Genomic DNA, 25,236 nt, shown 5'->3' with positions numbered 1-25,236 from the left:
GGCAACACAGGATGGCTCTCTATGCAGGTATATAGAAATATGATCTTTAAAGAAAATGCCTTCATATTTCATATTTTGGGAAATCCGTGTGCCACTCCATACTGAATGGCTAAACCTCACCAGGGTTGGGAATTACAGGTAAAAGCGGTACCAGAGAACAGCTGTAGTCACATGTCTTTGGGAAACGTATGTCATATGGCTATAATTCTGTCATGAAATGTGAAACAACATAACTCTTATGTGCTTATACTTAAAAGAAGAAAGTAATACATACTATTTGATAATAAGTTTAAATATATAAAAATGTGTTGCAACCTATCTTAGGGGTGCCAATCCTTTAGAAATCAATATTGTAGCAACTGGTATAGACAGGTGCGCCACCATGTGTTATAAAACTCAAAATAGCTACCACAAAATATGGCGGAGTGTATGTATATGATCAAATATATTTACTAATTTTCATAAGCAATATAAAATACAAGATTCTACAAACATTAAACCAATGAACTATTTATTTAACCATGTATAGTTGTCCAAATGATTAAATCAAAGCAATCAGTTTCTCTTTCTCTATACTTTTCCTTCTCTTTCTGCTTTATCTTTGTCTTTCTTTCTCCCTGTCTATCTTCCCCTGTTTCCTCTTACAGTTTTTTTAGTGCCATCTTTTGTTTATGTCCCCTTTTATTGTTGCTTCACCTCCTACCAGCCCCCCTACAGACACACACTTTCTATACTCTTCCCTCTTTTTGCCCTCTCCATTCTTCTTCCTTGGTACCCCTTTTATACCCCTCTTTCGCCCCCGTTTTTTTCTCTTCCATTTTTCCCTCTCCTGTCAGTATGGAGTGCCCGTCCGGCTTGCCCCTTCCCCTCTATCCGGTTCAGGCTCCCACCCCTACCATTTCCTGCTACCCCACTCTCCCAACAGGAGAGTGAGCGGACTCAGCTCCTTCCCACCAGCGCGGCCCGCGGCGGATATTACTCATCCGCCTGGGCCTGTCGCCGTCCAACCGGAAGTGATCATTGGCACTGTAAGTGACGGTGTGTCCCGAGCAGTGAGCAGACACAGGGCACGCCGGTGGGGTTGTGGCAGTGCCGCATTTCCTTGGGGGGCAATAGGGGGGGTGGCTCCCCCCACCGCAACTCGGGAACCCAGATCCCATGGCCATACTTCAGCTGGGGGGAGTGGCTATGCCCCCCAGCATGTGCATTGAGCGGCAAGAGAGCTCCACTCCTACCGTGATTCAGGTCGCTAGGTCTTGTGGCATCGGTTTTTCTGGGGGGGAGCAGTGGAGCCCGTCAGCATGGATATGAGGCAGGGGTGGTGGCTCCCCCCCACTATTAGAAGGCCCTAAGCACAGGCAGCAGACTGGGGGGAGTAGCCTGTAGAATGTGGTTCCCAGCTTTCTACAGACCTCAGTTTGCAGTCCTGCCTTTTGGAAATAAAAGTGGTTTCCCCTGCTAAAGGAGGGGAGTGTGTTCACACTTCAATTAAGTCCCATGATGGCGCTCAATTTCTGGATGTGGGGTGTGATGCAACCCCTCAGCATAGGCACCTTTGCGCCAGCGGCTCTGTAGACAGGAGGCGGATTATTGCCACTTTAAATAGGTTCCGGGCCAGGAGCAGTTCTAGGCATAGTTGTGATAAGGGAGATAGGCAATATGGTGAGCAATCTGTCAGGTCAGCACAGGGTTCGCAGGTAGGGACAGAGGTCTTCATCTCGTGGCTCCCTGTCTCAGGCTTCTGTCAGTAACATGTCTCTTCCAGCAGATGAAGGTGCCTCCGTGGTTGACCGATTTGCCAGGTCCGTGAGCCGTGGTGAACATACCACAGCGCTGTCGGAAGTAGAAGGTAAGTTTGACGGCTCTGAGGGTGGTTCCGTTTTGCAAGGTGAGATCAATATGTATGATATCACTGATGTGTACAGCCTTTGTTGTCTGATAGTTATACTACAGTATTGCATCCTCTGGGCACTGCCTCCAAGCATTTTGTAACGCACGAGGATGATCGGGCACTGAAGCGACGGGCGGACTTTATAAGGGATGGGTTTCTTCATAGGTTCCGGTTACCTATCATGGGTCTGTCAAGACGGCAGCGGTAGTAAACCTGAAATCTGCCAGTTTATTTTCCAAGGTTTTGGCAGACTAAGTTCGCAATAAGATTGCATTGGGGTGTATGTGTGGCCCTTTTCAGATCCCCCCTGACCCGGACTTGGTGGTTCTCCCGGTGGGAGTGGTTCCTAAGTAGACTGTGGGAAAGTTCAGGTTGTAATTCCCACAAGGTGCATCAGTGAATGATGCAATCCCTGAGAAGTTCTGTAGTGTTGTGTACCAATCTTTTGAAGCTGTGTGAGACATGGTGAGGAGCTTTGGTTCTGGGGCTTTTCTGGCAAAGGTCGACTCTGAGTCGGGTTTTTGTCTGCTGACTCATTTCCCTTCATGGGATTCAAACTAGAGAATGGTTAAGATGTGGAAAAGTGCCTAACTATGGGATGCACACTCTCCTGTGTGTTCATTGACTGTTTCAATTTCTTCCAACACTGGTATGTCTATGCGGGCACAGGCCATCATGGTGTCGCCCATTACCTGGACAATTTTCTGGTCATGGGCCTGCAAAGAGATTTTGTTTTCAGCAGTGGCTCTTTTCCATTCATGAGGTGTCCCAGTCGCGCACGAGAAGAAGAAAGGTCAACAAACATGGTTGTTGTACTTGGGCATCACTATAGATACGATCTCGGGCCTTTGTTGACTCCCCTTATACAAGGTGCGGAAACTGCGCACTCTGATAGCTGAAGTTTTCGAGTTCTCGGGAGTAGCTTTGAAGCAGACTCAATTCATACTGGAGCTTTTCAATTTCGATTGTCGGGTAATACCCATGGAGCGGGTATTATGTTGGAAGCTGGAGTGGGCGACGGCCAGACTCAAGTGCCCTCACTATCGTATCATCTTTCTACCGAGATCCCTGTGGCTTTGGCAGTTATGGATCTGTTCCTGGAAGATTTATGGCCTGCGTCCCCTGTGTATAGCTGGGAGTTCAAGCGCTTTACGGACGCAGCCAGTGTTGTAGGTTTTGGGACCTACGCTGCCTGGGACTGGTGTGCTGCACCTTTTCCCCCGGCAAATGGGTGCAGTCTGGCTGGACAGCTAACTTGGTTCTCCTAGAGTTCTTCCTGATAGTGGCGGCTGTGGAGATTTCGGCAGACAGGTTAGTTGGAAAATAAATAGTTTTCTGGTGTGATAACCTCGGAGTAGTGTGCAGGCTGTTAATCGGCAGCGGGATGCTTCACCTCCGGTGATTACCCTGTTAGGCAGGTTGATATTGCATTGTGTATCCTATGACCTCTGCTTCCAGGCACGGCACATTCCCGGTGTGGAGAATGCTCTGGCGGACTCCTTGTCAAGGGGCCAATGGGATACTTTTAGAACTTTGGCTCCCGGGGCATCCCTTATAGGTTCCCCTTGTTCCGCTTATGTCTGGTAGATTGTGAAGCCGACATAGAGGGTTTGGGCAGATCATCCCTAGCTCGGAAGAAGTTTTGTGTGGCTCGACAGTAGCACTTTCCGGAGCCATGGTTATGGCACTGATGAAGGTTGGCACAAGCGCATGCTAGCATTTGTCTGGGAGGGGTTTCAATCCGGTATGTCCAGAGCAACTATGGCGGAAATATCATTCTTCGCTAGGCTGCATGGGGAGGCCGGTTACCCCAGATTTTTTGTTATTTCCAGGGCCTTGAAGAGTTGAAGGCGAGGTTCGTCTGATGCCCCCTGATCAGAGGAGGCCCATTAGTGATGCTCTCTTGTCAAAATGAATGAAAGCTGTTTAAAAGGTGGCACGGAATGCGCATGAGATAGCTTTATTTCGTGCTGCTTTTGTCATGTTATACTTTGGTGTCTTCCATGTGAGGTCTGCTCCTTTGTCAGGTATGCTAGCACAGCATGTGGTGAAATCTTCCTCTTCCGTATGCTTTAAAGTGAGGAGATCCAAATCAGACAAGCTTGGTAGAGGGCGTTTTTTTTACAATGGTTCCAAAGGATGGTTTCGCTGTTTGCCCGATTGCAACAATGAGGGAATTTGCTTGCCTGCGGCTTGAATCCGCTGTCCCATGGCTAGCGCATGGTGACAACCCCCCCCCTCACCAGGTACCAGTTTTCAGTAGTATTCAAGCGGACGTTGGTAGCGCTAGGCCTGGACAGTTCTCAGTTCGGCACCCATTGCTTCCAAATCGGGGCCACCACATCCGCAGCGGTTAATGGCACGTTTGGGCTATTAAGGAGCTTGGCAGGTGGAAATCTAATGTGTATAAGCGTGTACGGCCTTCTCTTCTTACTTGACTTTTCTCTTCACTTACTCTCTGTGCTACAGTGACACAGGGTTTCGGCTGCTTGTTGTTTGGAGGCATGGCGCAAAGGGATTTCTTCATTTTTTCTTCTAAAAAGTGGGCTTGATTGGCACTTAGCGTCACAAGGTTTTATGGTTTTACCTTCGCTTGTGTTTTCTGCTCCCATCTTTGTTTTCCTGTTTAGCTTTTGTGAGCATGTGCACCTCTGGTATGATGTGCTGCTATTGATGCTCAGTATGTGTGGTCTCCATCGAGTCTCAATGCTTCCTTTCCTGCTCTTTTTCTTTTTCCTTTTCATTTTCTGTTCCCATTTCTAAGAAATTTTGAATGCCGTTGCTTATATATGCTAATGTTTGTAGTGCTTTCCTGCCTTTACAGACCACCGAACCCCACGGCTGATTTGGGTGCTAGGTCAATCAAATGTTCTTTGGGCTGCATTGCATACGACAGCAAGGGACACCACTTCTTTTCCTGGGTCGGTAGTGGTTAATTGGATAGGTCAAAGGGTTTTACGATGGCACGGGTTTAGAAAACTCCTGGTAGGTGAAGTAGCTAAATGTGGGGTGCTCCATATCTGGTTCTGTAGTGCCTAGGGCAAATGCCCCATGTAAGGTGGTAGATTTGTGCGCTCCGGGTGTGTTTTTGGTTATCCCCCATCTGCGGGTGTCCCATGGTTAAAGCTGGGGCACCCTGGTTTGCCTGGCATATGTCGAAATGACTGCTCTTTTCTCCACCACCATACCCTTAAAAGAAACTCCTTTAATTTTGCTACACTAAGGTGTTGTCATTTATTCAAGAATAGTTAAAATAAGGCTGAGGTTAAAGGAAGTAAAAATATCAGCCATTAAGCATTTTATGCCGTCCCATTTGATTTTGTTCAAAACTCTGTGTTGTGAAGGGACAGAGTGTCAGTCTTTTGGGAAATCAGTCATCATTGATAAGCTGTCCATTCTGAATCCAATTTCCTTTGGCGCAGATTATACCACCTTGTTTGTACGTTATACTCTGAATGTTACCATTTTATTTTACCTGTTTTGCAACTTTTTGCTTGCTTGCCAATTGTTTATTGTTTCTTTTTTATATATGTAACCTGTAAGCATTGTACTTTTTGTATATTAAATCTTAACATTTAATTAGTGATGTCCTTATTGCTATAAACAAATTCACTGCCTGTCTAGAAGAGATAGAATGCTTGACCATGCTAAAATTTTAAATCCTATGGGGAGAATTGTGAAAATATCTGTATACCAAGCCGAGTGTGTGCATGCATGTACATTTGTGTCATAGAGGCTTGAGGGGCTAAGTGTTAACCCTTTAATTGCTGGTGTGTGCCTTGTTAACTGTGTGTAACAAGGAGTGCTCATTGTGTGCCAGTGTGAGGCACTATATTGGGGTCCTATAGCCCTTATTCAGTAGGTGGTGGCAAACCAAAGTGGGTGTGGTTGTTTGAGCACTGTTCGGGGGTGATTCAGCAAATCTGTAACCTGTGCGATAAGTGAGAGGAAGATTGCGGAAATCGTGTGTACCCCCATACAGTAAACACTTCCAAGTCACAATCACAATTGTGCTGAGTGCGGGTTGTGACTGGTAAAGACGGAGAGGAGAGGTTTCCTGACAAAATAGAGGTGATATATTGGTTGACTGTGTGAATATATGAAAATATATTAAATCAGGGAGTAGCTCTCTATATACCCAGTCCTCTAGGTTCACAGGTCACACAGGTAAGGAGACAGGAAAGAAATAATAATCCCTTTTATTAAACAAACTGCACACACTTAGTAAAATACAACAGTGCTCCCCAAGGAGAAACTTGTTCCCCCACCAAATATATCAAGTGTCAGAAAATCACCAGTGCAAGTAAATAAAAAGTCCCCAACAAAGTCCCCAGCAGGTTACCTCCAAGCACAGAGTCCTAGCAGGCCCAAACTCCTGGTAATAAAATCCACAGCTGACAATCCAAGTGGGCCAGGGTTTCTGATCCTTAAGGTGGGTCTGTGTATCTTGCTGATCCCAGCTGCTCGGCCAACTCTCCACCAGCTTGGTGGGACCCTGTGTATTAGTCTCCTTACCGATGTAGGCTCACCAATTCCCCAGAATCTGCGAGTGTCTCCAAATGGAGTGGTAACAGAATCAGTCCTAGAGGTACACTATCTGATCTCTGTCAAGAAGCTTCTGCCTCAAGCATTCCTTTAAGGCCCTGCGAGAATACGGTTACTCTCAAACAGTCCAAGTCCTCGCTGTCTCAAGATTCTCCAACAACAACCCCCTCCCCCAGACAGCTCCTTTTTGTCCCTTCTCACAAGACCTCTGATCCTTGCCACGTCCCTGGGTCAACCCCCCACTCATTGTCCTCTTGTGATTGGTGGTGTGAAGAGTTTGGGTGGTAACAGGGGTGGAAATAGTGCATGACATCAGTGGTCTTCCCCCCCTGCGGTGATGGTGCCATTCGGACTGTGTTGCAGAGTTGCTAGAACAATAGCAAACAGGGAGAGACCCCCTCCTGATTTTAGATAAGGTCCTGATCCTCCTCTTTTTAACCCCTTCCACTACTTTTTGATGTCACAGGGTCCACAGCTGATTCACACTTCCTGTGAGCTGCCTCCCCCCTCCCTCTCTGGACACCACAGCAATAACAGATCTGGCCACCGGGTGGCATTTAATAACAGAGTGGGCCATGGTTGTTAAATTGGCCCACTAAGGACAGACCGGGTTGGCACGATATTCTCAATATAAGGCCTGGGTCTGTCACAGGGACTATACGTGACAATCGACATCATCAAGTCTGTCTGGGATTACATGAAGAGACATAAGGATTTGAGCAAGCCTATATCCACAGATGATCTGGTTAGTTATTCAAGATGTTTGGAACAACTTTCCTGTTGAGTTCCTTCAAAAACTGTGTGCAAGTCTGCCTAGAAGAATTGATGCTGTTTTGAAGGCAAAGAGTGGTCACACCAGATATTTATTTGACTTAGATTTCTCTTCTGTTTTTTCATTTTGCATTTTGTTAGTTGATAAAAAATAAACTAATAATGGTATTTCCTTTCCCTACTCCATGGCAGCCCTTATAATGGGTTAATACCCTGATCAGCTAGTGTAGACAGGAAAGATTTTGCCCCACCTGGGCCCTATATAAGGCAGCCCCTCCTCTTCCTCAGTGTCTTTCTTTCCTGTCTCAGAGTGTGTAGGACAGGGTAGTGTAGTGTTTTTTTATTTTTGTTTTTTATTTTATTCGAGAGGGCTTACTTGAAGAAGGTTTTCTGGCTTTCCTCTAAAGCTGGCTGTTTATGTGTGCAGTACCAGCGAAGCAACTGCCGGGACGAGTCTCTTCTCACTGTGAGTTCAGGACTGACTTCCGGCGGGGGTGCGCTCTTGGAGAACGTGCGCATGTGGAGGACGCCCGACAGCGCTATTTTCTCGTCCAACTCACCTGTCAAGATGAGACAGGTGAGATAATTATTCTGCTAAAAGACTCACTTTGATAATGTCAAGGCAGGCACCTTGTTTGAGCAGCTGAAGACCATTATATGAGGCTAAGTGTTTGCTTGGTGATTGTATGCTGCAGGACCTAGCAGCCATCTGGACAAGTGCACTATGTACCAGGAGCCCGCCCCAAAAAAGCTGAAGGAAACTCCAAAGTAAGCCCTTAGAAAGGGGTTTTTGTGTAATTTTTTGATAGGTTACTTAGTTCCTTTTTTCTATTGTTTACAGTACCTCTGTGAAGCTTGTGCAGGGAAAAAGGAAATGTAAAGTGAAAAATCGTGTGTGTGCAGCTTGTGATGGCCGATTACCGAAAGATTGTACTGATCCATTATGTGTGTCATGCACCCTTGAAACAGTAGAATAGCCTGGACCCCTGAACAATTCAAGCAATTCTTGCAGGATTTTCAGACCCCAGACCAGGGAACAAAGAGGGACAGGATTCCAAAGGCAGAAGATATGGAGGAAATGAGGCCAGGGCCGTTCTCTGAAATATTCAGTTCTCCTCAGGAGTGGTATTCGGAGTCAGGTAGGCTGAGGTGAAAGAGAATCCCAGGATGTTTAATTCGGATACTGTGAATGTTATACTTAAGCATATTAGCAAATCATTAGGTATTGAGGAGCCAACAGTTCCGATCAAACCTCAGGATGTGTTGTTTTACGAGCAATAAAGTAAAGTCTAGAGTGTTCCATACACATAAGGTGATTAAAGACTTGATCACTAAGGAATGTCAAGCCTTAGACAAAAGTCATCCTAACATGGGGAGACTGAATCGCATGTACCCTTTTCAGGATGAGGATATGCTGAAATGGTGTTCAGTGCCTAAGGTTTATTCAGCCGTAGCTGGCTTATCCTCAAGGACCACTCTACCGTGGGATGATGGGGGTCCATTGAAGGATGCCATAGATAGGAGAATGGAGACTTCTTTCCGTGCCCTTCTGCTCCACGGGAGGTTTCTGTCCTCCCTGAGCTCGCCTTAGGACACCTGCGATACGGTTTGACAGGTGTACCGCCCCAGTCAAACTCCCCACCTGCCACTGTCCTCAGGCATAACATCTCAGGCATAACTCTAAAATCTGGGATTGTCATGGCGTCGGTAGCTAGAGCCCTGAGGTTGTAGGCCAGTACACACAGATATTTGAAGATAAGATAAATAGATTGTATCTTCTTAAATCCTTAGAGATTATGCAGAAAAGCATTGATTTCTTGTGTGAAGCCTTCTTGGATACCATTGTATTCTCTTCCAGGAGCATGACCTCGTCAGTTGTAGCAAGAAGGGCACTTAGGCTACGTCCGTGGGCGGCAGATCATCAATCCAAAAGCCGTCTGACAACGCTTACATATGAAGGCAATTTCTTATTTGGTGAAACACTGAATAACCTAATGCAGAGGCTGGCAAGTGGCAATGCGAATTGTCTACCATAAGACAGAAAGGTGAGATGTTTCCTCTCTTATTCTCCAAAGCAACGGTTTAAGGAAGCCCGTGCCTATAGGCCAGGGAGACAATATTCTAGACACCAAGATAATATGGCAAGACAGTCCTTTCGGCCCTTCAGACCAAACGGGGAAACAAGGACAGCAAAGATCCCAATGACTATCTGCAGATCCAGTCTCCACTTACTCCAGTGGGCGGCAGGATATCACGCTTTGCTTTCATATCCCAATCACATCCCATAACCAGCAATTCCTGAGATTTTGCATTCAAGGACGCCACTTCCAGTTTACTTGCCTTCCGTTTGGCATTTCCACGTCTCCAAGAACATTCACCTAGGTCCTTATAGTTTTCATAGCGCAACTCAGAGAGAGGAGTGGCTTTGTGGCCGTATCTGGACAATATCCTAATTTCGGGAAAATCAGAGGAAGCAGCCTTGGGGCTTACATCCCAAGTAATCCAGTTTCTGAAACGGCACGGTTGGTTAGTCAATGTATCAAAAAGCCATCTGACACCGTCACAACAGCTTGCATTTCCAGGAGTACAAATAAATGCAAGAACGGACAAGGTCTGTCTTTCTCAAGAAAGGTTGAACAAAATCCAGTCCTTGGCGCACCAAGTTCAGATTCAACCTCATGTTTCAGCACGAACATGTCTTCGACTCCTAGGAATGTTTTCCTCAACAATAGGAATTCTTCCGTGGGCAAGATGGCATATGAGAGATCTTCAAGCAAACCTCTTTGCACAATGGGATCGTACAGTGGGGTCTCTAGATTCCAAAATCAACCTCTCAAGATTGGCGAGACAGTCCTTACGCTGGTGGCAGCTCCCAGGCCTAAGAAAACAAGGTGTGACTCTCGATACCAGACTGGGGTGTCCTTACCACAGACGCCAGTTCAATAGGTTGGGGTGCTCAGATGCAAGGCATGGTCATGCAGGGTGCCTGGCGAGAGGAAGAGAGACTTCTTCAGGGGAGTATCTTGGAGATGAGAGCAGTCTGGCATGCAGTCCAGTACTTCCAGTCTTATCTGCGAACCAAACATCTGCGAGTGTTCTCCAACAACAGGACTGTGGTAGCCTGTATAAACAAGCAGGGCTGTACCAAAAGCAGAGCAATGCTGACCGAAATAACCAAACTAATGGCATGGGCAGAGACGAACCTGAGATCTCTCTCAGCCCTCCATGTGACAGGCAAAGACAATGTGGTGGCGGACTATTTGAGCAGACACCAAGTCCACCCAGGTGAATGGGAGTTGCACGAAGAGGTCTTTCAACTCATACGACACAGGTTTGGAACGCCAGAAATAGACCTGATGGCGACAGGAAGCAATGCCAAGGTACCCCTCTTCTACTCCCGTCACAGAGACTACATGGCCCTAGGGATAGATGTCCTGTCAATGCAGTGGAACATCAAACTGGGGTACGTGTTTCCTCCCTTTCCAGTCATCCCTCAGGTACTGAGAAAAATAAAGAAAGAGAAGGTGGATGTGATAGAAGTTATCCCGGCATGGCAGCGGCGGCCTTGGTTCGCAGTAGCACAGAGGATGTTGCTGGAACATCCATGGCTGTTGTTGGTCAGACCAGACCTCATACATCAGGGTCCGGTTCTGCATCCAAGTCCTGACTCCCTTGGTTTGGTGTAGAGACTGAGCGGCAATTACTGAAATTCAACGGTGTTTAAGATGAGGTAATAGATATTCTAATTCAGGCCAGGAGAATTAATTCCTCTATAATTTATTAGAGAATTTGGAAAAGATTAATTTTTTGGGCAGGGGACATATCAAAAGATCCCATGTCTGTCAGTATGCCGGATGTGTTAGAGTTCTCAAAGATAGTTTTGTTAAAGGACTAGCACCCGCTACATTAAAGGTGCAAGTATCTGCTCTTAGCATCCTTCTTGATATCAAGCTGTCATCTTCTCGTTTTCCAGTTTTTTCAGACAGTGAAGAGGTTACGACCCAGACTGAAACCGGATTATCTACCCAAGGTTGTATCTTCCTTCCACATCTCTACCCCCATCCCACTAATAGTGATGAAACACATCTCCATACTCTAGATGTGGTGAGAGCTATATCTACTTACATTATCAAGACGAAAAATCTTAGGAAGACAAAGCAACTATTTGTACTTCCTAAAGGTCCTTGCAAAGGACATGCCCCATCCAAACCCACATTGGCAAAGTGGATCAGAGAAGTGATTGCACAGGCCTACAGGGGGAAAGGGCGTGAAGTACCTAGGATACTGAAGACACATTCAACTAGGGCGGTAGAGACCTCCTGGGCATATAGAACCCATGCATCGGCAACTGGCATCTGTAAGGCAGCCAGATGGTCGTCGATGCACACTTTTTCTAAGCATTATCTTCTTGTTTCAGTCTCTAAGGAGACACAGGTTGGGAGAAAGATTCTCCAGCAAGCGCTGTAAATAAATTTTCTGTTTGATCGTATTAAGGTGTTGGTTTTATTGCCCTCTCTACTATTATATTGCTTTGGTATATTCCATTGTGAGGGCTGCCATGGAGTAGGGAAAGGAAAATTGAGAATTATTCTCACAGTTAATTTCCTTTCCTTGACATACTCCATGGCAGCCCTATATTTTCCCACCCTTGTTCTGATAGTTATGTTATAGAACGGCTTGGGAAGTTACAAAAGACACTGAGGAAGAGGAGGGGCTGCCTTATACAGATCCAGGTGGGGCAAAATCTTTCCTGTCTACACTAGCTGATCAGGGTATTAACCGATTGTAAGGGCTGCCATGGAGTATGTCAAGGAAAGGAAATTAACGGTGAGTATAATTCTCAATTTTTTAAAAGCATTCTTTACTTTGCAGCATTTCTTCCACACCTCCATAAAACCTTTGCACAGTATTGTGTGTGTGTGTGTGTGTGTGTGTGTGTGTGTGTGTATGATATAATATAATACAATACAATATAATATTATAAAGGTTTTGTGACTGGATCACTATCAAAAGTTTTGGTAAAAATTTGTTTAAAGCAAATAGTGCAGGGCACTTATTTATGTAATCGCACATGCACTTATTTTTGATATTGTGAGATAAGAAATCGTTATCTCTGAGACCAGGGTAGAAAAGTTTGTTTTTCTGTTTAACCTTGCTATAGGATATGCCTATTTCTGATGTATATATCTGATGCAATGAGCCTGTGTTTACCAAGCCTTTGGTGTATTGTGATGTAGGCAAGTGGCTTGTTTTCGGGTTTTTTGTTGTTCTGTGGAAATGTGTATTCAGCGACTGTCTGAAGTATTCATGCCAGTCAGACCTTTTGACTTACTAGTGAGTTTCCTGCCTCTGAAATAAGATCCAGGAAATCACAGCAAGGTTTTTAAGAATTTCATAGCTAAGTATAAATATTAGTGGCTTTGCAATGCATGTAAATCCATGTTTGTGTAAATAGACTACATCATGATTCTAAAAATAGACTATTTGGGAACTGTATAAAAGATGAGCTGTGTGAGCATGTAAGTGTTCTTCTGATATCAACTGACCTGATCATTGGGACCTTTAACCAGTGAAAGCAAATAAACACCTTGCTTCAAAGACCTGCTTGGAAACATCTTCAATATTGCTGTATTCCCGTGATCTACAGATTAGACCCTAAATCTAATCCGTTCTCCGGCTGTCTCTGAGGTTTGGACCCAAGCGTTACCACCACTCTGCCTGCTACCCAGCAGCCCTGGTCAATGTGATAGGCCAGAAGTGGATCCATTCACAGCAACCCGGATCCATGGTAAGTGGTCCGGAGTTACCAGCCCAGGTACACCAGCAACGAGATACGCTGGCAGCATCATTTACCCAGAAGAAACCCGGTACTGGATGCCGGTAAGGAGTCCAGTGGTGGCAGCTCGTGTAAGCATCCCAAATGCGCAAAGAGGGCGCATTTGGGATAGCGGAAGGGAACGGTGGCAAAGTAAGCCCAGCCAGTTCCCAGCAACAACAGACAGGGTGGCATAGGCGGTTCATCCCGTCACAGGTTTATTTTACGGCTGACTGTAATAGATCACATTCCACCGTGTTTGTTTTGTAAATGGGGGCATGGTGTTTGAGGGGCTACATCTTAAAAAGTGTTAGAGCTATTGAGCTGAAATTTGGCATGCAGATGGGAAACCGCCTCTGGATGCTGGAAATTTAAGAACAAAAAAATGAAAATTTTGGAATAGTTTAAAGTTGTACTACTATTATCCCTAGCACTGCTCTCATTTCAAAGTTTAATCAGTCTAAGCAGTGCCAGAGACTGCGAGTGGATCGTTTTAAACATCCCGCACCCTTAGTAATGCCACTTAATTCATTCACTGCAATGAGAGTGACTCTGTATGGCCGATCATTAAATAAACAATTATAAAATAAAAACATGCCCCTCAACCCCCTACGGATCTTAACAAGCCCTAGTGCTTCCAGCCTAATCGGGCACACAATAATAAAGGTTTGCAGCACATGAAAAGTGAAAACATGTCATTTAGTCTCTCCAGAAAATTAGAACAGAACTAGTATTTAAAAGGAAAATGTTGCATACATAGCATTACATATCTCAAGCGAAATAATGTGATATTGCTGTGCAGGGCTATGGAAAATGTAAAATCATTCCCTAGGCATCAAAGTAGTCATCATCTTTGTGTGGGTGGATAACAAACCCAGACTAAACTGTGGTTTTTGTGTAAGACTTCTCTACTCTCATACATGAACCATTCATGCTTCCACACTTCATTAACAAGGGCAATCCAGTTATGAATATTAGTTTCCTCTGGTGTCATCCAACATCTGGCAAGTATAATTTTAGCAAGCGTGGTTAAAAGTGAAATTGTAGGTAAAGTGAAACAGACCTCACTTTACCTACATTTTCACTTTTAACCAAATAAAGCAATATTTCAAAGTAAGGCCAAATATACACACACTGGGGCATAAGGCAATTGCTACCGTCAAGGTGTAAAAAATACACCCCCCCCCTCACCTCCTTCCAAAATAAGAACAAATGGGCAACTTAAGAGCATATCCCAAAAGGTACCAGGGGAGTTTTTGAATTTGAGACAACTAGAACTTTCACGTTTACCCATTTTTTTTTTGTAACCCCAAAGGAGTGAGGTAAACACTGAAAAATATAGAAATGCTATGTGGCAGCACAGTGGCCTAGTGGTTAGCACTTCTGCCTCACAGCACTGGCGTCATGAGTTCGATTCCTGACCATGGCCTTATCTGTGTGGAGTTTGCATGCGTGGGTTTCCTCCGGGTGCTCCGGTTTCCTCCCACACTCTAAATACACACTGGTAGGTTAATTGGCTGTTATCAAAATTGATCCTAGTCTCTCCCTCTGTGTGTGTGTGTGTGTGTGTGTGTGTGTGTGTGTGTGTGTGTGTGTATTAAGGAATTTAGACTGTAAGCTCCAATGGGGCAGGGACTGATGTGAATGAGTTCTCTGTACAGCGCTGCGGAATTAGTGGCGCTATATAAATAAATGATGATGATGAAATGCTCTTGTTTGAAACGATGGAGGCAAGAAATCGCCACCTTTGTGTTCCAGAGCTTCACACTCCAATCTTCATAAGGAGGTCAGTTACCCATTTGGCTCTAAAAGCATCAATGGCACATGAGGCAGCAGCATGACATAAAGTACAAAGATAGCTTTGCTTGCACCCAACGTAGAGCCCCTTTTCTTTTATATATATATATATATATATGGAGAAAAGTATTGGCACGCTTGACCAACAGGAACTATAGCGACATTGTATTCAAATATATATACTTTAATATGGAGTTGGTCCCCCTTTTTGTAGTAATAATAGCTTCCACTCTTCTTGGAAGGCTTTCCACAAGATGTTGAAGTGTTTCTGTGGGAATTTGAGCCCATTCATTCTGTAGAGCATATGAGGTCAGGCACTGATGGAGGAGAAGGCCTGTCTCGCAGTCTCTGTTCCAGTATATTCCAAAGGTGTTCGATGGGGTTGAGGTCAGGGCTCTGCGTGGGTCAAATAAGTTCTTCCACACCGAACTCATCAAACCATGTCTTGGTAGTTCTTGATTTGTAAACTGGGGCACAGTCATGTTGTAATAGAAAGGGGCCTTCCCCAAACTGTTGCTACAAAGTTGGAAGCATAGCAAATGACTTGGTATGCTGAAGCACTAAGATTGCCTTTCACTGGCGATAAGGGGCCTAGCTCAGACCCTGAAAAACAGCCCTATACCATTATCCCTCCTCCACCAAACTTCACATTTGGCATAATGCAGTCAGGCAGGTAACGTCTCTCCAGACTCGCCCATCTGACTGCCAAAAAGAAAAGCGTGATTTGTCACTTTACAGAACTCGTTTCCACTGTTCCACAGTACAGTGTCCGTGTGCTTTACACCACTCCATCCGATGCTTGGCATTGGTCTTGGTGATGTGAGGCTTGCATGCAGCTGCTCAGCCATGGAAACCCATTCCATTAAGCTCCTACCATACAGTTTTTGTACTTACATTAACGCCAGTGGAAGTTCAGAACTATTCAGCTATGGAATCAGCAGAGCGTTGGCGACTTTTACGCACCATGCGCCTTAGCAGTCCTTGACCCCGCTCCACGATTTTACGCGGTCTTCCGCTTCATGCCTGAGTTGCTGTTGTTTCTGAATGCTTCTACTTTCTAATAATATCACTTACAGTTGACCGTGGAATATCCAGCAGGGATGAAATTTCAAGATCCGTTTTATTGCAAACGCTTGAAGTCACTGAGCTCTTCAGAACGACCCATGTTGTTTCACAAATGTTTGCAAATGGAGACTGCATGGCTAGATGCTTCATTTTATACACCTGGCAACGGGTCTGATTGAAACACTTCAATTCAATGTTCAACAGGTGTGGCCAAATACTTTTGTCCATGTAGTGTGTATGTAAAATATATACACACACACACAGTATATATATATATATATCTGGTTATCCAACTTGATTTGCTTAGCACAGCATTTACAAATTATACAAACTACAGAATGTAAAATTGCCCATAACACAGAATTATATTGTAATTCTGTTAGTTTGAAATACTATGTCGTAAAAAATTCACAATAATTATTATTAGGTGATTAATAACAAATTTAGAAAACATTGGTATACAAAATGACCCCCCATATTCTCTTTTTTCAGATTTTGTCTCTAAACATTTATCGGCATCTTTTGGTTTAAAAAATTATTATGGAGACAGTTTCCCCGTTAGGTTCAAATTTATAGTTCTGGCTTGTCGCTATGACTTAGGTTATGGGCTTATATGATGTCCATACTTCCCACAGTCTCTAGGAGGTAACGCAATACGAGGACGGAGTGGGCCACTAAAGTTTAGGGAGTGAGTACCGTCAATATCTGTTTTATTAATTATGTTGAAAGTATTTAATGAGTATGGATATGTATATCTTTAAAACAACTGAAGACTTTACACTAAATGGACTTGATAAATATCTCTATTTGAAAATTGCATGGATCGAACTTAGCCAGAGGCTTAGAATAAACAGGACGGGTATTGGACCAGCATGAAATAAAAAGTGGTTCGCTAAGATTCCCCCACATCATCTTGATAAAAGCCCAAGCTGAAATGCATTAATGTGTAAGCAGGAGAGATAACAAACCTGCACACTTCTGGTAGGATCCGGGACATTCTTCCCGGGAATTTGGATATTTTTGTTCTGTGTTGTTGAGTAGTGATCTACTGGATAGGATAGGAACTTGCTACATTTTAAGCTGTCTTTAATAAGTGGCTATGATTGCTTTGATTGTAAATCAAAACTACTCCACAAGTTTATCACAGACCCATCGCTATGTGGGGAAGGTGGTGATTCCACATATAAGTTTGGAAGATAAAGACAAATATATACAGACGTGGACAAATTTATTTGTACCCTTTCGCGAAGAATGAAGAACCCATATTTTTCTATGCAATAATTAGTTTGGTATCCATCATTGTCTATTCCATATTTAAAAGAAATCATAGATTGGGGGCGTGGCCTGGACGCCATAGTGACTGGTCGCATTGCTTGAGAGCTCCGTGCACTACCCGAGATATTGAGGGTTTTAGAGCTATCTACAGCCGACTGGCGGCCGCTGAAAGTGAGGGTAGGTGAAGGGGACCTCCTAGGCGCACGGTTATCCGAATTTTAAGCTGGCCTGAGAGCTATATTTAGCAGCCAAAGTCGCGGATCCGTTTACCTGCCAAACTCCGGAGTCAGGACCGCTGCAGCGGGACTTGGATGCAGGCAGGACCTGGAGGCAAGCGGAGGAACAAGTAGCTGTATAACAGTGTGACGCTCTGTGCCCTCCCCGCCGAACTCACTTTCCCCGGTGAGTGTGGAAGTGCCTGCTCTCATCTCTGCCTGCAGAGAAAATCCCGGCGCCATCTTGACTGCATCCTCTCAGAGGTGGTGATCCCCGCAATGCAAGGTGAGGGGATAATAAACAGCCAGCTCCGGACCAGCGGTCCTGTAGACCTAGCTGAGGCCCCCAGTCCAGTGTGTAGGGGTGTATCGCTATCAACATCTGAGCGCCTTAAAGAACTGGAGAAGTTCTGAATCCCCGTTCCCCATTAAGAGCCTGTTACTGAAAAGGTTTAACAAGGGCTTTAACTTGTGCACAGAGCTAAATACGATCCCTTTGTTGAAAGGAAAGCAGAAGCTATTTAAAACTTTCTCTCCGGCACGAGTAGTCCTACAGCTAATCACTCGGCAACCTATATTATACCCTCTGTGCCAGGAACTCTATGTAAGCACTCTGACATCTGTCTGTTTGAAGATGTGAGCCCATCTAACAGTACTAGTGATGTAAAACGCTCATACAGAAAGTGTCTTATGTGTACCCACAGTTTTCTGCTCTTGAAGTTCCATTTTACAAGGTCTCTTTAATAACCACACTAGCATCTTGTGGCCGTCTGAAGAATTACATACTGAAGATATTTCTTTTACTCTCTCATCAGCATATAGTGCTACATGTAATGTGTAATGATGGTGTGCTTAACCTAGTGTGAATGGTGACTTAGGCGACTATGAAGAGAAGTGGCCAGCGATGATCACCAAACACGCAGTTCTTTTCAGTATCACCCTGAGTCCTTACCACAGACCAACCTGGTGAACACTCCGATTTGTAGATGGGCAGAGATAGGAGAGGCCCTTCCAAAAAAGGAGCTACAAACCTTTCCAGCTCTTCTCAGCGTTCTGATTTGCGGCAATTCTTTAAAGTTCCCAGCTCACCGATAATGTCTGAAAACAAGCAACCACCATCTCCGGCAGCATCAGTTTTCTCTGGTTCACCATCTCTAAGTGCTGGCCAGCTTTCAAATCTTCCAACTGGTTCTCAAGATACTAGTGAGATTTTACAGTTGCTCAAGTCTCTGCCTACTAAGCAAGAATTACCAAGCAAGGCGGACTTTGAGAAATAGGAAATTAAGCTACAAGACATTGTGCGTAAAGAAGTGGCAAACATCCAGGCTGATCTCTCCCGCATAACCTCAAGACTATCGGTCTTAGAAGAAAGTAAGGAGGAAACAGCGGAGAACCATAACAGTCTTAAAGAAGTGGTTTCTCACCAAGCCACAGAATTGACGATGCTACGAACCAGGATGGATGATCTCGATAACAGAGGCCGCCAGAACAACTTGAGGATACGCGGTATCCCGGAGGACATCCCAAATCAAGGTCTAGTTGATATACTGACTAACATCTTCAATGAGATTCTTGAACAAGATGCAAATGAATGCATCACAATCATAGAGCCCTTCGCCCGAGAGGGGTAGCATCGGAGAGACCCCGGGATGTAATATGCAGACTCCACTACTTTACTCAGAAGGAGGAGATTCTAAACAAAGTTAGGCGTTTGGAGAAAGTAGAATTCAATGGGAATACTATACAGATTTTCCAAGACTTATCGTGGCACACTTTGCAAATCAGCAGGATGTTGAGACCTCTCACATCTGAGCTTACTAAGCATAATGTCAGGTACCGGTGGGGTTTCCCTATGAGCCTTCAGTTTACTCACCAAGGTCAAGCACTGACCCTTCGGGAACCGGAGAGTTAGATTCCTTCTGCAGAGCACTTGACATTCAAATGGTGGCGCTAACCGAATGGCAATCTCACCATCAGCTACTCTCGCCAAATACATCTTCAACAGTCTCTGATAATATGCAGCAGGTGGGAAAATCGAAGAAGAATGTCAAGAGAAGACAGAGCGTGTCTACTGAGGAGATCACTTGAATTCGATTACATTTGCTATTGTATCTTGATATATTTCTGAGTATTTGGACGCTATGCTGTTGTTAAAGTCCATATAATTGTGACTTCTGGTTTCAAATACAATGTTAGATTATATCATAATAGGAGAATGTTTGTGTTTTTCGATCTCCTTTCTACAGGTGGAGCAGACGGAAGAAACTCTTACTGGATTTTGGGTCTGAGTGTTCTTACGCGTAGTTATTCTACCTTCCGTTTTGTAAGCCTTTGACATATCATAGATATAGTCTAAATGCTTTGTGACATAAAGTTTATACAGTTTATAAGGATGTTTACTATAATTACACTATCGAGTGTCCTTAGGGTGTTTTTTGATACGTTTTTCAATGGGTAAAGAAAGGAACAAGAAGTTATTTTTCTTTTTTATATATGTCTGAATAGATTTGTTATTTGGTGGTCATCGCTGTCACCGATCCTCTGTGACCCCCCCTTAACCGCACTCCACATTTCGGGCACATGGATGATCTTTTTTCATCCTTCTGTGTCAGAAGCGGTTTAATTCCGTCCAAACTTTTAATGTGGTTCGGTTCTTTCTGGCTGTTATTTTTGCTTTCTCTTTTTAACCCGTTTCCCTCTCTCTCCTTCCCTTCCTGTCCCATACCTCCTAGGAGCACAGTCAAGGTATACTTTTTAGGATGCAATAGAAAATACTTTGCGTTGATAGAAACATCTCCATGGCAGCGAAACTCAAGATAGCTTCTATCAAAGCAAAGGGGCTAAACATACCAGAAAAAAGATCGAGAGCCTTGCGGGATCTCCGGAATGACAAGGTTGACATAGCCTTTTTCCAAGAGACCCATTTCAAACAGGATGCAGTCCCTTCTTTCTGTAACTATCTCTACCCTCATGCTTACTTTAATAGCAATAGTAAAGGGAAGACTTTGGGTGTGGCCATTCTTTTTTCTAAACTTCTCCCACTTATTAATGTAACAAAGCACAGGTTGGAGGAGGGGAGGGGTATCCTAGTAAAATGTAAAATCTTTAACCATCCCTTCACCTTTGTCAATGTTTATTCATCTAACCAGGGGCAGCCTGGCTTCTTCGAAAAAATTATGGAGCAAGTGGGAGAGGGAATTTTGGTGGTTGGCGGGGACCTGAACTGGACTCTTTATCCAGAGCTAGACTCATCCTCCAAGGCGCACAGATGCTCACACAAATTGTATCGTAAGGTATGGCGCACCCTTCACACCCACCAGCTGGCTGACGTTTGGAGGCTACATCATCCTTCAAATAAGGATTACACTTTCTATTCCCACCCTCACGAAGTCTATTCGAGAATAGATTATTTGTTCCTGTCGCATAGGCACCTGCATTTGGTACAAGACACGGTAATTGGCCAAACCACCTGGTAAGACCATGCTCCAGTTTTCCTTACATTGCGCTTGGCTAGCCCTCATAAGAAGCCATCCTTTTGGAAACTTAATGAATCATTACTGCAAAACTCATACTGTAAAACACAAATTGAGAACTCAATACAGGATTACATCTCACATAATGATATCCCAGAATCTTCTAAAATCTCAGTATGGGAGGCACATAAGTGTGTTGTGAGGGGGAAATTGATTCAGCTTGGTTCTTTCATGAAAGCTGAAAGAGAAAGGTCTAAGACCTCCCTATTAAACAAACTTAAATTGTTAGAGACGAGACATAAGACATCCTTATCGAAAGATATCTTTTCTGAATTAACAAAGTAGAACAGCTCTTAACAATCTTCTGTCAGATAGAATTAAATTGGATATGCGTAAGTGCCGAAGTCGCTTCTTCCAATGGGGCAATAAGCCGGGAAGGATGCTTGCCAAGGCCCTTCGAGCACAAAGAGTAACCACGTTTATTCAGACAATCTCTGATGAAAAGGGGACTAAACACAACACTAGTCAGGACATTGCGAAAGCATTCCATATGTACTATACCAAATTATATATCCTCTCTCAGGATGTTAAGGACACTCTCCTTGAGAAGCAAACAAATACTGCGTCCTATTTAGCTGATATCTGCTTTCCCACTCTCTCAGATCCAGAGAAGGCCATGCTTGATGCCCCATCTACGCCATCTGGGAAAAGCCCAGGCCCAGACGGATTTACTATTGTATATTACAAAACCTTTAAGGATATTTTGGTTCCCTTAATGTTACAGGCCTTTAATGCGGTCTCTGAAAAGGAAAAATTTACGACACATGCTTTGGAGGCCCATATCTCTGTGATTCCTAAAGATGGGAAAGACCCTTCTAGATATCCTAGTTACAGGCCAATTTCGCTCCTTAATGTGGATGTCAAGCTTTATGCTAAACTCATTGTCAACAGGTTGAAATCTATATTACCGAGGATAATCCACTCTGATCAAGTGGGGTTTGTACCTGGTAGGGAAGGTAGAGACAATACCACCAAAGTCCTTGATCTAATTAATTTGACTTCTAATTCCCCCACCCAGTCTATATTGCTCTCAACTGATGCTGAAAAAGCATTTGACAGAATGGACTGGACTTTTTTAAGAGGTGTACTTATATGGGCCTAGGTCAAACGTGTGTCCATAGAATACTTGTGCTCTATCACTGACCCACGGCTAGAATAAAGATAAATGGTGATCTTTCGGACCCTGTTATAATATCTTACGCCACGAGACAAGGTTGCCCTTTATCGCCACTTGTTTTTGTGCTATGTATGGAAGCACTGGCGAGGGCAATAAGGTCAAACCCTGATATATCTGGGATCAGATTGGGTAACTCATCCTATAAACTTGCTCTTTTTGCTGATGATTTGTTAGCAATTATTACTAACCCAGTTATCTCAGTTCCTAATCTGGTTTTAGAGTTCCATAGATTTGGAGCTTTATCGAACTTTAAGATTAATTATTCTAAATCTGTTGCACTTAATCTTACCACCCCCCCGGAGGTAGTTGAAGGACTCCAAAGTGCGTTTGCCTTCACTTGGCACCCGAGCCACATTAAGTATTTGAGAGTAAACATCGCCAAAGACCCTTCCCAATTATTTGAGATTAATTTTCAACCCATATATAATGGACTTCGAAAAGCTCTGAGAGAGTGGCAGGGGAAGAAATTTTCATGGATAGGTAGAATCAATATTGTTAAGATGAACGTGCTTCCGCGTGTCTTGTACCTTCTGCAGACCCTTCCGATACACATACCATAAAAGTGGTTCTGAAACCTGAACTGTTTAATCAAGAACTTTGTGTGTGTGGGGGGGGGGGAGGAAACCTTGCTTTAAGCACGATATTCTATTCAGGCGGAAACATCTGGGTAGGCTCCAACTTCCTCATTTTGAATCTTATTATGATGCTGTTATGCTCGGCAGAATATTTGATTGGACAAGAGCTAAAGCTGACAAGCAATGGGTCGCAATAGAGGAATGGACTCTCGGGCACTGCTCGGGTGCCTGCCCCTGGCTTGCGAACCTTCCAAATTTGCAACACCCGGTAATAAAACCTACCCTGAGGTGTTGGACTAAACTCCGCAAATTTAGTTATATCTCCTCGGTTATTTCGCCTTTGACCCCATTGTTTGACAATAAGTCCTTTCCCCCTGGGATCAGAGAAAAAGAGTATAAAACTTGGTCTAAGGCAGGTATTCTTTGTGCAGGCCAGCTGGTGGGTCCGTCTGGTGTGCATACCTTTGAGTATTTGCAGGCCAAATGGAGCCTACCTAATTCGGAATTTTGGCATTACCTGCAACTCAAACACTTTTTAAGCACTGAAAAGTTGCGGCTGAGTGTTAAAAGGGAATTTACGTCATTTGAAACTGTGTATCTCCCCTTTGAGCCCTGAGCATACCCTTTCTGGGATCTACACAATCCTGATTGAGAACCGCTTCTCCTCCTTGCCAAAAAAAGACTTGGGGAATCGGGTACAAGAGTAATATCTTTCAAGTTACCAAGGCTAGCTCTTACTGTAATGGTGTTTGAGACACAGTATAAGGTCCTCTCCAGGTGGTATTGGTGTCCTAATATCCTCGCTAAAATGTACCCTGGGAACTCTAACTTATGTTGGAGATGTGGCTCGGGTGTTGGGACGCCGCTACATATCTGGTGGGAATGCTCATCCTTGAGACCCTTCTGGGATGGTGTTATAGCAACTTCAAAAGAAATCTTAAAAACGGAAGTTCCAGATGATCCAGGTTTTTGGTTAAACCAGACAAAGTCTTCGATATCAATATACAAAAAATTCTTGCTAAAGAACTTAAATAGTGCCGCAAAGGCAGTAATTCCCGTTCTTTGGAGATCCTCCTCTCCTCCAACCCTGAAGGAATGGCTTACTCGCATTGAATGCTATAGATATATGGATGACTTGATTCTTAGTTCATCCGATAAGTTTAAGGACTATTGTTCCATTTGGTTTAGATGGTTAGAATTCAAAGAGTCAGGAAGATACGCTGCCTTTGCTAGATAATCCTCCTTCTGTTATTCCACGGAATTCTATCTAGTGCTCATTTTTGAATGGATCTTTGCTCTTAGGTCCCTTCCCCTCTCTTCCTATGCCTTTGCTTCCCTCTTTCTCCTTTCATTCTGTTATATAATATCTCTCTCTTCCCCCTTTCCTCTTCTCTCTCGCTCTCTTTTCTCTTCTTTCAGAAATTTTAAGTAATACCAATGTTTAGCATACAGAGGCAATTACCTATACAAAGGCGAAACATATAACTGATAGTTACATGCGGGTTAATTTAACGCTAAAATTAATAACATTTATCGTGGTTATGTTCTCCATGTACTTTGATAATTGTCATCACATGTGATTGCCCTTGTTCTCTACGAATGTATTTCTGCAATTGTATTCAATAAAAAGATATTGTATAAAAAATAAAAGAAATCAGAGATTGCATTATAATTGTTTCAATAGAATAATTTTAATAATAGAATAGAATTTTAAATAATAAAACAAATGAAAATGGCTGGGACAAAAATGCAAGTTTGGCTTTTTTATGTTGTTTTTTCAAAAGTGGGGTCTTCCTGGGTCTTCTTCCGTGGAGCCCACTGTCTCTCAAAAAGCATCAGATTGTGACACTGACGTACCTGATGTACCTTTACTTTGAAGTTTCTACCATTCTCGCTATCCTCCTGTTTAATTTAGGGTTGATTTTCTTCTTGCAGCTGTGTCCAGGGAGGTTGGAAACAGTCCCATGGACTTTAAACTTCTGAATAATATCTGCAACTATAGTCACAGGAACATCAAGCTGTTTGGAGATGGTCTTATAGCGTTTACCTTTAACATGCTTGTCTATAGTTTCCTTTTGAATTTACCCAGATAATTCTCTCCTTTGCTTTCTCTGGTCCATGTTCAGTGTGATGCACACAATGATACCAAACAGCAGAGTGGCTACTTTTTATCTATTTAAATAAGCTGAATGACTGATTAGAAGATTGAATACATGTGTGATGCTACTTCAAGGAAGCAATTAGTTTTAAAAATTACTACAATCCAATTATTTATAAGGGGTTCCAACAAATATGTCCAGCTCATTTTAGAATATCTTTGGAGAATATGACGAAGTTTATTTTGTTTTTCACAATTTTTTTAGGTCACAAGTACTTACAAAACAGTATTGATTGAAAAGAATGATATTCTTGTCAATAACCCACGCAATGTAATGATGGACTAAAGGAAGACTGCTTTACGGACATATCTTTTCAGTTTATGCCAGTTGTTAATACCATTAAGCTCTTGTGTATATTTTTAGTGGTGATTGTCTATACATGGGAGTGTCCATTACCTATATCATCATCATCATAAGC

General features: G+C 43.6%; 1 protein-coding gene across 3 annotated transcripts in view; it reads left to right on the top strand.

Annotated features, from left to right (window-relative positions):
• STAT1 (signal transducer and activator of transcription 1) overlaps positions 1–25,236 on the top strand; it is a 368,349-nt gene that overhangs the window by 312,633 nt on the left and 30,480 nt on the right. For 2 of the 3 annotated variants that reach the window (XM_075179994.1, XM_075179992.1), the window contains one exon: positions 1,769–2,007. The exons of the other annotated variant lie outside the window; for it this stretch is intronic. In XM_075179994.1, the coding sequence (XP_075036095.1) occupies positions 1,769–1,992 (224 nt within the window). In that variant the 3' untranslated portion in view covers positions 1,993–2,007. Of the gene's footprint in view, positions 1–1,768; positions 2,008–25,236 lie in introns of those variants that run through there. 3 annotated transcript variants of the gene reach the window in all.

The sequence above is a fragment of the Mixophyes fleayi genome, chromosome 7 (genome assembly GCF_038048845.1).
Source record: "Mixophyes fleayi isolate aMixFle1 chromosome 7, aMixFle1.hap1, whole genome shotgun sequence".
Classification (NCBI taxonomy): Eukaryota; Metazoa; Chordata; class Amphibia; order Anura; family Limnodynastidae; genus Mixophyes; species Mixophyes fleayi.
This window is presented reverse-complemented; position numbering and strand designations above follow the sequence as displayed.